This window comes from Astatotilapia calliptera, chromosome 7, assembly GCF_900246225.1.
Source record: "Astatotilapia calliptera chromosome 7, fAstCal1.2, whole genome shotgun sequence".
In the NCBI taxonomy this organism is placed as follows: domain Eukaryota; kingdom Metazoa; phylum Chordata; class Actinopteri; order Cichliformes; family Cichlidae; genus Astatotilapia; species Astatotilapia calliptera.
The window spans coordinates 59,601,219-59,613,242 of NC_039308.1; the positions used below are offsets into that span (position 1 = coordinate 59,601,219).

The following is a 12,024-nucleotide window of genomic DNA, read 5'->3' on the forward strand; positions in this document are numbered from 1 at the left end:
TAACTCAGCAGCTGCTTTCAATAACTTCGATTGCAATCAGTGGAAGCAGAATGTGAGAAGGTTTTGTGTCCCCTCTGGTACCTTTCCTGCCGCTGTGGCTTCACTCAGAGCATGAGTGATTATTTTGCTGGTCAGAAGCTTTAATCATTATTCTGCTGCAGGTAGAGTCTGTAGTTTAACTCACCCTCATGGCTCTTTCATTCAGGTAAATAAAAATGTCATTTTATTCTCGGTTCTTTTATATTTTTAGTATTTCAATTTCAATTTTTATTTTTATTTCCAGCCTCTCCTGGCTTTGCACTCTGTTGTGGAGCTGCTTGTGCTTTCCTCCTCAAGAAGGTATGAATTCCAGTACTTTCATTTGTATAATTGACCACGAGTTTAATGCGATGTTTATTTCCTGATAGGTTACAGTACTGCACATGGCTACTATCTCTATGAGAGCCCCCAAACCTCTAGCACATTTCATTCTGGACAATCTTTGAATACAAACAATGAGAATGTTGGACGGCAAAGCTTTGTTTCCCGTCAGCCAGAAGCATTTATTTATGATAAAGGACAGGATGCTAACGCTGAGATGAAGCAAAGCCAGCCTGATAAATTTCACGGGGCCTCTTCTGCTCCTCTCATAGGGCAAAATGAGCAGTCTGGTTATCACCATCCCTTTGACTTGTTAGTGAGGGGACACACGCAGGAGCCTGTGAAGGGTGTCGCTTTCCCCACAATGAGTCATTTAAAGGAGTTTATAGAAAACATGAAGCGTTCCTTCTTAGTACCAGGAAGTGACTTGAGTAGACATTTTGAAACTGCACGGGAAAAAATGAAAACTCTCGGAACACCCATGGACTATGGACCAACTCCTGACAAAGGAGGTACTGCCTCTGGTGACAGCAGGATAAATAACGATCGGATTGAAGAAGGTGCCAACTACCAAACGCCAAATAAACGCCTCTCTTTCCCTGATCCTTTCGACTCCTCTGCAAGTCTCATTTCTTCCAGTGTTTATGACAACCAAAAATTTAGGCCGGGCACCACTTTCTACCCACACGATCATTTAGCAGCCACAGGTCTTGCTTCAAGAAATTTGGCGCACGGTTTTCCCTGGGGAAACAATGACTTATCTGTGAGTGTGGAGTCAGAACGACACAAACCACCAGAAAAAACACAATTTCCCTCCAGCTCCTTTCACAGGCACGGTTCTTCCTATAGTGAACATGTGACTGCACCCCCTGTGAACCCTGCAAACAGCCCATCTCAAGATTTCAGCCAGTATTCAAGTGAGACCTCAAATTTAACACCTTATTGGAAGGATATGCTAAAACCAGTACATGCCTCTTACAGTAGAGATCCTTTAATGGGGTACTGGAGACCACCTGGTGGCTTTGAACTCACTAAAGACTTCCACAGAGCAAGTCAAACTGATGTCCCACCTGCAAAAAACCTACCATCTGCATATTCCTATGGCAAAAAGCATCCCCTTTCCATGCAGCATTATTGGCCCAAATACAAGACAAGAATAGGTGCTTCAGTCCAGCCGGGTAAACCCACTGACAGCAAAGAGTTAAGGACTGTAAAATATGCTTCCAACATTCACTGGCCTCCAAGTGGTTCTGTCTCTTTAAGCTTTAATGACCCGTTACCCCAATGGAGAAGAGGTCACATGGGTTATCAAAGAAGCCCACAATACCCGCAAATTCCTCATTATAAGCAAAAACAGATGGACAGAGCTCGCTGGATGTTTACCGCCAAACCCTTGAGTTTTGTTCCCGGATACCAGAAAGTCAGTGCTGTTCCCTTCGTCCTAAATGCCGGTGCAAAACATGAGAATTTAAACCTCTACAATCAAGAACTCTTTTCTGCCTTTCAGAAACCACATTACAATAGATTGAGAAATCCACCCCAGAGTGGGCTTACATCTTATGGAGTAAGAAACACACTGGGCTCATTTTCTAAACCACAAAGGCAAACTGTGAGGTCTGAACGTTTACGGCCTTTCATGCAATCAAACAGGCACATGCCTCAAGTCAGTGTGAGTCGACGGCCCAGACACTTGGCCAACTGGCCTTCTGAACAGCAGCCTAAGCCTACAGGTTTGATGCCTAAGTGTGTGATTAAGAGGAACACAAAAAGCCTTCTTCCTCAAGAGTCCCGTAATACATCTCCATCATCGCCATACGTTAAATCCAAAAACCGCTTCACACGGGCCGTAGCATATCTGTCAAAGGTCTGTTTCACACCCCGTACGGTGCAAGGGAAGAGTAATAACAATCAGTGGAGACTGGTCAGAAGATGGCATGAATGAAAGGACACGATAACTCAATGTGCAAGACCGGGAAGAATGATGAACACATTTTTGAAGGTATGAAAACAAAGATGTTGTAGTGTTTTTGTCTGTGAACACATCTGCTGTCCTGGAAATCTGTCCTTTAAATAGAAAACAAAGCATCGCATTACTAAGTAAATACTAAAACTGAGCACTGAAACTGGACTGACCTTATTCAACTTTAAAACATCTGTATCAGTCTTGTATGGAAGTGTAATGCATTCAGTAGGCAGTTTCTCCAGTGTTTCTGATTTTTTTTTTTTTTTTTTTTTTTTAAACATTAATTTTATTTATATAGCACCACAACAACAGTTGCCTTGAGGTGATTTACACTGTAACATTAAGACCCTGCAATAATACAGAGAAAACCCAAACAATCAGACGACCACATTTTGAGCGAGGGTTTGGAGACAGTGGGAAGGAAAAACTCCCTTTAAATAGGAAGAAACCTCCAGCAGAACCGGTTTCAGGGAGGGGTGGCCATCTGCTCCAACTGGGTGTGAGAGAGGGAAGACGGGACAAAAGACACGCTGTGGGAGACTGTCAGAGATGGATAAATAATAATTAAATGCAAAATGGTCTATAAACACAGCGAGTGAAGAAGTGCATCATGGGAAGCCCCCAGCAGCCTAGGCCTGTTGCAGTGCAACTAAGGGAGGATTCAGAGTCACCCGATCAGGCCCTAACTATATGCTTTATGAAAAAGGAAAGTCTTAATCCGAATCTTAACAGTAGACAGCGTGTCTGTCTCTTGAATACAAACTGAGAGCTGGCTCCACAGATGAGGGAGCTTTTTATTTACCTGAAGGTTTGATTTCATAAGCATATTGACCTATAATACTAAAACTACTGTTGCAGACTTTCTCCTGGATATTGCAAAGTTTCTCCAGGATCATGCGAGCTGCTACAGCTTCAGAATATAAGACGTTGCATCTAAAAAGCATTAAAGTAGTGCAGGTGACTCTGATAATGAAATCAAGCTTTTAGGTCCACAGAAGTTCTTTTAAGTTGTTTTTTTTTTTTTTTTTTTTTTTTTTCCTCCCCTTCCAATGTCTGGATTTTATTTGCGGGTAACATTACTGACAAGTGGTCTATGTAAATAGAAGTATTCGTAATCTTAATGGCCATTCTTTAACACCTAAAAACTTATAGATTTATTGTAATAGGATTGGTCTTCAGCTGCAAATCAATTTCCTGTTCTTCTACCTACATCGACTATTTATGTAAGAACCTGAAAGTGTTACAATTTTGACTTGTCTTGATTGCCACATTTGATGGTAGTCTTTATTATACATCTTCAGTGTAAGGATAAAAACAGTTTGCTGGATATTAGCAGTCCAGAATAAATTCTACAGTCTATATCCATTTAACTTTGTGGACAGAAAAGCAGCTGTAACTGTCTAATAGGTCATCTGCATTTGTTTTAGAGTTGACATCATGCTGGACATGACATAAATATTGGTGTGAAGATCAGTCTGAATTGACTTTATGGTTCTAAAACAGGATTAAATATTTAAAATGAGTTTTTAAATCCAGGCTGTAGGTCTGATTATATTCTGTTTGTAATTTATACTGCAATAGGTTCAGTCAGACATCATGTTTAAACAAAAAATTAATTTCTGAAATGTGTAAATTGAGATTGTTTTCGAAAACAATCAAGGTAATCCGATTTACAGGAGAACTACAGTTTTTGTTTGTGTGTGTGGGTTTTTTTTTTTTTCTTAAGTTCAGATTTGTTTGCTTGCATCTGTATTTGTTTCACATCCGGCTGCAAGTAAATAACGAAAACTAAAATGTGGTAGGATTCATGCTTTATGAATGGATGGTGCTGACTGTTTTTCTTTTTTGTTGTTGTGTTTTTTGTTTTTTAAAGAGAAGTCTCCCTCTACATTAAGATGCATTCACTCAGTCCAGTGAATACATGGAGGCTCTGCTCTTTGCCTGTTGCCATGGTGAATCCTGGTACTAGAGCTCTGCTGATGGCTATTTTTCACTGCTTATGCACAGGCTTAACTTGAGCTGAACATATTCAGCTGATTGAACTTTCTAGAACCACAAGCAGCAGCTCAGCATTAATCAAGTTGGAGTTTGTTGAACCTGCTTCTAAAACAGATCCCATTAAGGCTGTAGCTGAAGTCTTGCTTTTGAAAGTCACTTTAATGGTAACTTAAGCATCAAGTCAACCTAATTAAAGCCACTTGAAAAGAACATTGGTGGGGAATGCAAACAAGCAATGCATGAGTCATTGTTTGCATGTGCTTGAAACATGTTGAAGTGTGGGTGAAAGGGGGGGCAGGGGAATATGAACGTGATCTTCTCTGGACCTCTTCTGGTGGCCTAACATGTCTTCAGGGGTTAGGAGTAAGGGCTAAAATTAAGAGAAAGTGAGCCACCGTGTGTTCGTTTCAAGAAAAGCCGGGGGTCTACGTGCCAGTGCACAGACTGGAAATGATCAACTGTACTGATTCAACATGACATACATGAAGCTGTAAAGCCCGTAAAAGTAAAATAAATTGGGATCTCATCTTTTACATTCAGCGGGGGGTTGGTGGGGTGATATGCCCAACGTTTATCATTGGCAGTGCAAGGATGGCTTCCTTTGAAAGTAAAATGATCAAAATGCATCAATTTTCTTCACCAGCATATGTTTGCCATCTGACACAAAGGAAAATCTTGAAAAGCCCCAGTCTCTGAAATTCTAAAGTCATAAATATGAAGGACTATAAGCTAGTAGAATTATTTCACTTTATAAAGCTGGATTATATGCATATGCGACAATGACTTTGATAAATTCGTTGGTGGGTAATCCTAATTTCCGAAACTCAAATGAGATATTTCAGATTAAAATGACTAATAGACCAGCAAGTAAAAAGCAAAACTGATACAAGTAGAGAGCTTCTTACAAAATCAACATTGAATCTTAGATGTGATGTGCTCTTTGCACAAACGTTATACTTTTTAAGGTAATGTTATTTATTTATTTTTTGTATAATTCTGATTTTTTTTTTTCCCCCTTTGGAAATCTTATCTGAGGAAAAGCTACACTGGTGCTCTTCCTTATTTTATTTTTATGTCTTTCACTTTACGACTTTTAAGTGTATACTCTCGTTTGACGATCCACCGTTGCCAGGTAACGGATTAAGTAAACCGTAAGTCCGGTTAAATGTTGGACAACTAGTGAGCAGCAGAAGTTTTTAACGGTAATATGCAGAATCGGATGCGATCTGTTTACTCGCGGTTTTTCAGTTTCTTTCTGGTTATTTTAAAAGCTTCATAAAAACGCTATGTTCAGACAAATTATACCACACTCTTTAATGACATACAAAGCCATATCAGTCACGCAGCGAAAGATTTGTTTGGCCACCCCAAGCTGGCCTCAATATCGACTCGGATAATAGTTGACAACTGTGGCTGGTCGGCAAACTTCTGCACTTTTTAGAATAATGAATCTGTTAAAACGGATTTGCGTTGCCTTCGTTGTGGTTTCGATGGAGTGTCATTAGTTTTAGCTAACTAAAAAACTTGACTTGTTCGCAAGTAAGGTAAATGATTTATCCATAACGTGTAGCTTAACGCTAGCCAGCTAGCAGAGCTTAGCTAAAGACATAGCAGCTAGCAGCATGGGCGATATAACTCCCAGGTTCGGCAACATGAAGGCTTTGTTAGGATTAGTTGCCGGAGCTGGAGCCTCTTATGGCATATACAAACTTATTAGTTTCAAGAGGAACAAGAAAAATGCCACAGGTGAGAATCCTGGGGTTAAAGGCAGTCAGCAAAGTGAAGTGAAGATACAACCGGGGAGTCTGCTGGCCAGAGTGTCCGGACTGGATGTTATCTGTCCCCGACCAGCAGATACGGCATCAGGTAAGGACCCCAGAGCCCTTAAAGATGGACTGTAATCCCAGCTGCTATTTAAATCTGAATATTCCAGAAAAATCTTCAAATATTTTTGTTCGCTGTTAACTTGTGAATATTTCATCATCTTCGGACTTGGATAATAATTAAAAATAAGCTTTTGAATCAAATGAAAAAGAAAAGGGTTACAACTGATCCATAATCTCATCTTTATGTTATGCTTTATAGGGGACATCATCCACCAGTCCCCTGACAACCTGGAGCCACAGCACTTGAAAATGCTCCTGTCCTGTTTGCAGACCAGCAATAATCCCTCCGACAGGTGTCGGATTCTTCTTACATTAGGAAACAGTGCTGCCTTCACTGTGAATCAGGTACAGTAAATTTACTGTATCCGAAATGTATAGATTGGAGGAGTTATTGGTTGACTTTAATGTTCTTTTCTTCTCTGTTAATCCCTCAGAATCTAATACGGGAATTTGAAGGGATTCATATCATAGCTGGGTTCCTTTCTGATCCTGCGCCTGAAGTTAGGGTGCAGACTCTGAATGCTTTAAATAACCTCTGTATGAACATCCAGAACCAGGAACAAATAAAGGTATGTTTGTTGTATATTCATTTCCTCTTAAGATGTGTTTTTTCCATGCATGCACGTGAATGAAAGAGAGAGACCGGTGAAAGGATGAAGATGCAGGGAGCAGAGGTAGTAAATGTGGATGTGTTTAAATACCGGGGTCAAACATCAAAAGCAAAGGACAGCACACAAGTGAGGTGAGTAATGAGAACAGGCAGTCACACTGGTTGGAAGTGACCAGGGTGGACAGAATTAAATGCATCACAGGGACAGCTCAGGTTGAGCAGTTACAAAGTTAGAGAGATGAGGCTGAGATGGTTTGTCTATAGTTTGTTTATAAAAAAATAATTTAAAAAGATAAGCAAGTCATTAAAGGTGGGATGTTATAGGTACATTGTGATCATCAAACTAGGTAACAATTTTACAGTCTTCTTTGGGCAAATATGCCTTGCTGATGTCAAAGGAGAATGGTCAGATAAGAAACCAGTACCTCAAATAACCACTTGTTACAATCGAAGGTAAGCAGAAGAGATTCTGAATGGGCAATTTGCACTGGCTCAAGAGTGGATAAAAGAAGACTGTAAAATTGCTGCTGAGTGGATATTTTATCTTCTTTGGACTATTCTTTATAAGCCCTAGAAATGATTTGTCTGCGGAAAATCCCAGTAAATCAACAGTTTCTGACATACTCAGACATTCCCTCTGGTATTAACATCCATTTCGCATTCAAAGTCACTTGGTCTCTTAATTAACATATTGTTACAATGGTGCATGCTAGAATTAAACACACTGGTAGTCAGAATTTCAAATAATGTGGTCAGAGTATGTAGCAGGTAATCGTTGTGAGCCAAAGATTTAGGTTTCAGGTAGCTTTAAAGGCTCCAGACATTTTATTTTATTTTATTTTATTTTATTTATTTATTTTTCCCCCTACTCTTGGATCGATTTCAAAGAGTAGGGGATTTTTTACTTTTTGAGAGAGAGCTACCTTAAGCACACAGCTCTGATTGTGAACAGAAGCCCCACACAACTGCTGCCCTAACAGACTTGTGTGGGGCTGCTCCAGTCTGCATACCACAGCATCCTTGGGCAAGATGCTGATCCCTGAGTTGCTCAATCATCAACACTTATAGCTCTCTTCCACTAGTACCTCCGCAGCTTGGCTTGGTTAAACTCAGTGCAGTTTTTAAGGTTTTTCATTAGGTGATAGCACCTGGTACCAGGTACTTTGTTAGCATCTGCTCAGCTGAAGTTCCAAGTCAGCTCAGTCAGTCTGAAAATGTGGCGTCAAAAGACTGAATGCCACCGATTGGCCAGTCAATGGCATCATTCAACGAGTCATGAGAGTGACTCCTTCAAAAATATCGAAACCACGATTTTTATAGCTTGGCAACAAGAGTTTTAAAAATCTCTTTCATTGTTGTGTTGTTTGTTTCGCATACAAAACGTGTCACAACTTTTGGCCGTGATGCTGTACATAAACAGTACTCAATTGTAATGGAAAATAGCCGAGCAGAGTAGGTACAAGTGAAAAAGAGGCTTTTGATGTAGAAAAGAGTGTCTGTGAATGAGACATGTTGTTTAAAGTGCTTCGAATGTTCATGTAGAGTAAAAAGGCATTATTACTACACTCTGTTTAACATCTACGAGGTATTGTTTTCATTTTGCTTCATTTAGTCATTATTCTCTGTAGCTGTTGGCAGACAGCTCTCTTGTTTACATTTGTTTATATAGCTGTGAGTTTTTTGAAGATGCATTTTACTGAAAACGTCATCCTGTCTGTCAGGTTTATGTTCCACAAGTGCTGGAACTCATTGAGATGTCACCAGTGAACTCGGACCTTCAGCTCGGTGCTCTGCGGCTGCTCACAAACCTTTCAGTAACAGACAAACATCAACACTTGCTGAAGGAATCCGTTACTCTTTTACTGTCCTTGCTGGTCGTGAGCAATGAAGCCTTACAGGTTTGCAAGTTTAGGGCGTGAACTCTTTCAGTTCCCATAAGCAGATTGTTAAAAGCTATAAGGATGAAATAATCTTTAAATCTTAACATGAATGTGTGCCATATGTAAAAGCTGCTCTGGTTGTTTCAGGTTCAGACTCTGAAAGTCCTCGTGAATTTGTCATCGAACCCAGATATGATGGATGACATCGTTCAAGCTCAGGTGAGACCAAAAGGAAATTAAAATCCAGCCTTTATCTGACCGTCTTCATGAAAAGGTTTGCATGTTTTTGTCATACACAGGGACTGAGCAAGCACTGTGCAGCTTAGTCTTAAGAGGCCATCAGAAGAAACAGAATTGCAGTTAGCAGACTTATTAGAAATTTTTCTTTGCTTTCTTACCCCAGGCGCCAGCTTCCGTGGTGCTGCTATTTGATGAACGAACAGCTCCTGCAGTGCTTCTCCGTCTGCTGACCTTTGCAGGGAACCTGAAGGCCTGGAGGCCATCAGCCCAAGTGGCTGATGAACTGAGGCGCAAACAAGATTGCCTCTTCCGGGTCATGCTAGACGAATCCTCCCAGCTACACGGCAGATTGGTTCAGCTGCTTTCACACCCGGATGGAGAGATCCAGGCCCAGGTCGCCCGTATCTTGACGTAGACCTCCTTCCCTGCATCCCATTATGCTTCCAAAACCACCAACCATCACATCACCATCGCATTTCCCCTCTTAACTTGTATGTAAGTTGCCATTAATCTTGTAGAAGAGTAGGCTATGTGTAGCCTAAAGCTTGATTTGGAGATCTCTGGGAAATCTGTCCCCCAACTTGCGTAGCAGCGTCGACATGTAAAAAGGATTAAAATGGGGCTCCAGTTATGACGTAGATCGGACGCAGAAGTATAATTCATGTGTACGTGTGGATGCACTGCTTGCACTCCTTCCATATCTGCAGCGTTCCTTGAATCTGTATTTTCAAACACAGCTACATAATTTGTTCTACTTCACTGGCCACTCTTCCCTCATTCTAGCGTCTAACACCACAATTAACTGATGGGCAATAAGGGAGCAGGAAGCAGGAGGAACCCTTTCATTCAGTGGAGTGCAAACAGGCCACCTCTTCCTGTTTTTCCTGCTGCCAGAGACTGTTTTCCTTCTAAAATATCCACAGTGCCCTATTTTTCTTCTGAGAACTTTCCCCTAAGAATAAAAAAAAAAAAAAAAAAAAAAGCAAACACAAATAATCTCTGAAGCTACTTTCCAGGTGAAAATTCTTAATCCAACTCCACTGCCAAAAGTTTTCTAGAGAACGTTTTAGTATGACCTACAGCATGAACCTGTGCACTGCACCCCCACCCCCTCCCACCGTGGTTCAGAGAGACTTTTAGCTGTGTTTTTAGTTTAAGAAGCAGGGTGTTGTGATTCTTAGACGGGCCAAAGTGAATTTAACTTAGAGGGGTTCAGTGTATCAAGATGAGACACTGACCCGCCAGTATTAAGAAGTGCTAGCTGAGTTATGTGAAACATCTAAGAATTACACCATTTCAGGAAAACTTTTATCTTTAATGATGTGCTGACCACAGCTGCCTGAAAGGGTTTGATCCAGGCTGTGTTGGTGTCACTGAATGTCTCTCTCACTCTGTGAACTGGACTCCAAATACCTGCAAATCCCCCTGAGGGAGGAGCTGGAGGAAGTTAGAAAAGGAAAAGGATGTTTGGACTGCGTCGATTGTTCCACAGACGCCGCAAGTATCACAAATAGCTGTCAGACTGACAAAGCAGTGTCACAATGATCATCTGAAAGCTCTTTCTCATTTACAAAAAAATCATGGTATTGAATGTTAAATACAAGCCTTGTTATGTTAAGCTATGCACTGAGAAGACTGATTCACCTGAGAGGTTGAGCGTGCATGAAAAATGTAACTGTGATCCCAGAAGATGACGATAAATGCGAGATTTTTACTGCATGGGTCAGTCCAGGTGTGTTGAAATGCTGCACTTTATTTTATGTTTAGACACTGATTTTATTGAACCCAAAACTAAATATATCTCAGGCGAATAGGGTTTACCAGACATGTGGAGTAGGAGGTTGATTTACTTGTGACCTGGATTATTATTATTATTATTATTTATTTAATTAAGCGTTTTGCCTATAAAATGGAACATATGTTTGTCTGTTTGAATGGTTCAATAAATACCCAACATGGTAAAAACTTTTTTTTCTGTCTTGTTGTTGTTGTTGTTTTGGATGAAATTTTGAATAAAGAATGTAAAAATCAGATTGTTCATGCTCAGGCACCAAGGTTGACAGTGTTTTCATTTTCATCGGTTTGGTAGGTCGCAGGAAAAATGCTGTTGCTAAAGTCTTTCACTGAGGAGAAACCTGAATGCATCACGTCACTCACTGCTCCTCGGGCTTTTAGTGCGTCACTGACCAGACGCTGAAATTGATGCTGTCTGTAAATCTGTCAATGGCCAAGAACCAAAATACGTATTTTCTTCTTTTCTTTTTTTAATTTTTTTTATTTATGGTCTCCAGACTAAACATGTAGAAATAGCAGTATCTTTTACAGAGGTAAATATGCACCAGAGAGCTGGAGCACACAGGGTGTGCCCTGACTTCAGCACAGGTTTAAAGACTTTTATGGTCTCCACCAACTCTGACTTAAAGTAAATGGAGTGTAAAGTTTGAGATCTCGCAACAGACAAGTTTAAAAAATAAAACATCAGAATAAAATAAACACCGCAGACAAAAGACAAAGTCCATACTCCATTTAATCATTTATAACTGGGGAGGTATTTGGCAAGCATAGCGACTAATAGAGATAATGAGTTGGAGTTCAGTTGCTTCGACTGCTGATGGTTAGGCTCTAAATGTTGTGGATGACTGATGGTGTCTTTAGTGCCTGTGTGTCAGGGAAGAGTGTGAAGTATTATCTAGCAGTGGGTCTCAGTTAGTGATTAATGACTTTTGGCAAGTGTATTTATTTGTTAATCAATAATGAATTGAGAAGTGTTCCTGTAACTGTCTGGCTCAGATGGCATCCATCCAACCAAAACAGATCTGTGTGAAAAGGGATTTTTATATTTATTTTCATAAAATCACATTTTTAGGACATGATAAACAAAAACACATCAAGTTGATTAATCTTAAAATTAAGCTGAGGTCACTTATTCTTGCGCTGTGACATTAAATTCATGTTACTTGCTAACTAACACACCTGCAGATTTTTAATAAAACTATGTATTTATTTATTTATTAGTATCTCGACTCAGGGATCAAGCACCAGAACCATTTGATCCTACATTTCCCACAAAACTTCCCATCATGCATT

General features: G+C 40.2%; 1 protein-coding gene across 4 annotated transcripts; it reads left to right on the top strand.

Annotated features, from left to right (window-relative positions):
- The first annotated feature begins 28 nt into the window (after positions 1 to 28).
- Positions 29 to 10,905, top strand: armc10 (armadillo repeat containing 10). 4 transcript variants are annotated; one of them, XM_026176251.1, is made up of 8 exons: positions 29 to 205; positions 284 to 339; positions 408 to 2,359; positions 6,407 to 6,552; positions 6,642 to 6,776; positions 8,539 to 8,715; positions 8,845 to 8,916; positions 9,101 to 10,905. In XM_026176251.1, exons 3-8 carry the CDS (start codon positions 2,299 to 2,301, stop codon positions 9,350 to 9,352), a joined length of 843 nt encoding a protein of 280 aa, XP_026032036.1. In that variant the 5' UTR covers positions 29 to 205; positions 284 to 339; positions 408 to 2,298; the 3' UTR covers positions 9,353 to 10,905. The 4 variants fall into 4 exon arrangements, 2 of the variants coding, with proteins under 2 accessions (XP_026032036.1, XP_026032035.1); XM_026176250.1 differs by lacking the exons at positions 29 to 205; positions 284 to 339; positions 408 to 2,359 and adding an exon at positions 5,386 to 6,187; XR_003272970.1 differs by lacking the exons at positions 6,642 to 6,776; positions 8,539 to 8,715; positions 8,845 to 8,916; positions 9,101 to 10,905 and having other exon boundaries at positions 33 to 205; positions 6,407 to 6,468.
- The last annotated feature ends 1,119 nt before the right edge of the window (positions 10,906 to 12,024 follow it).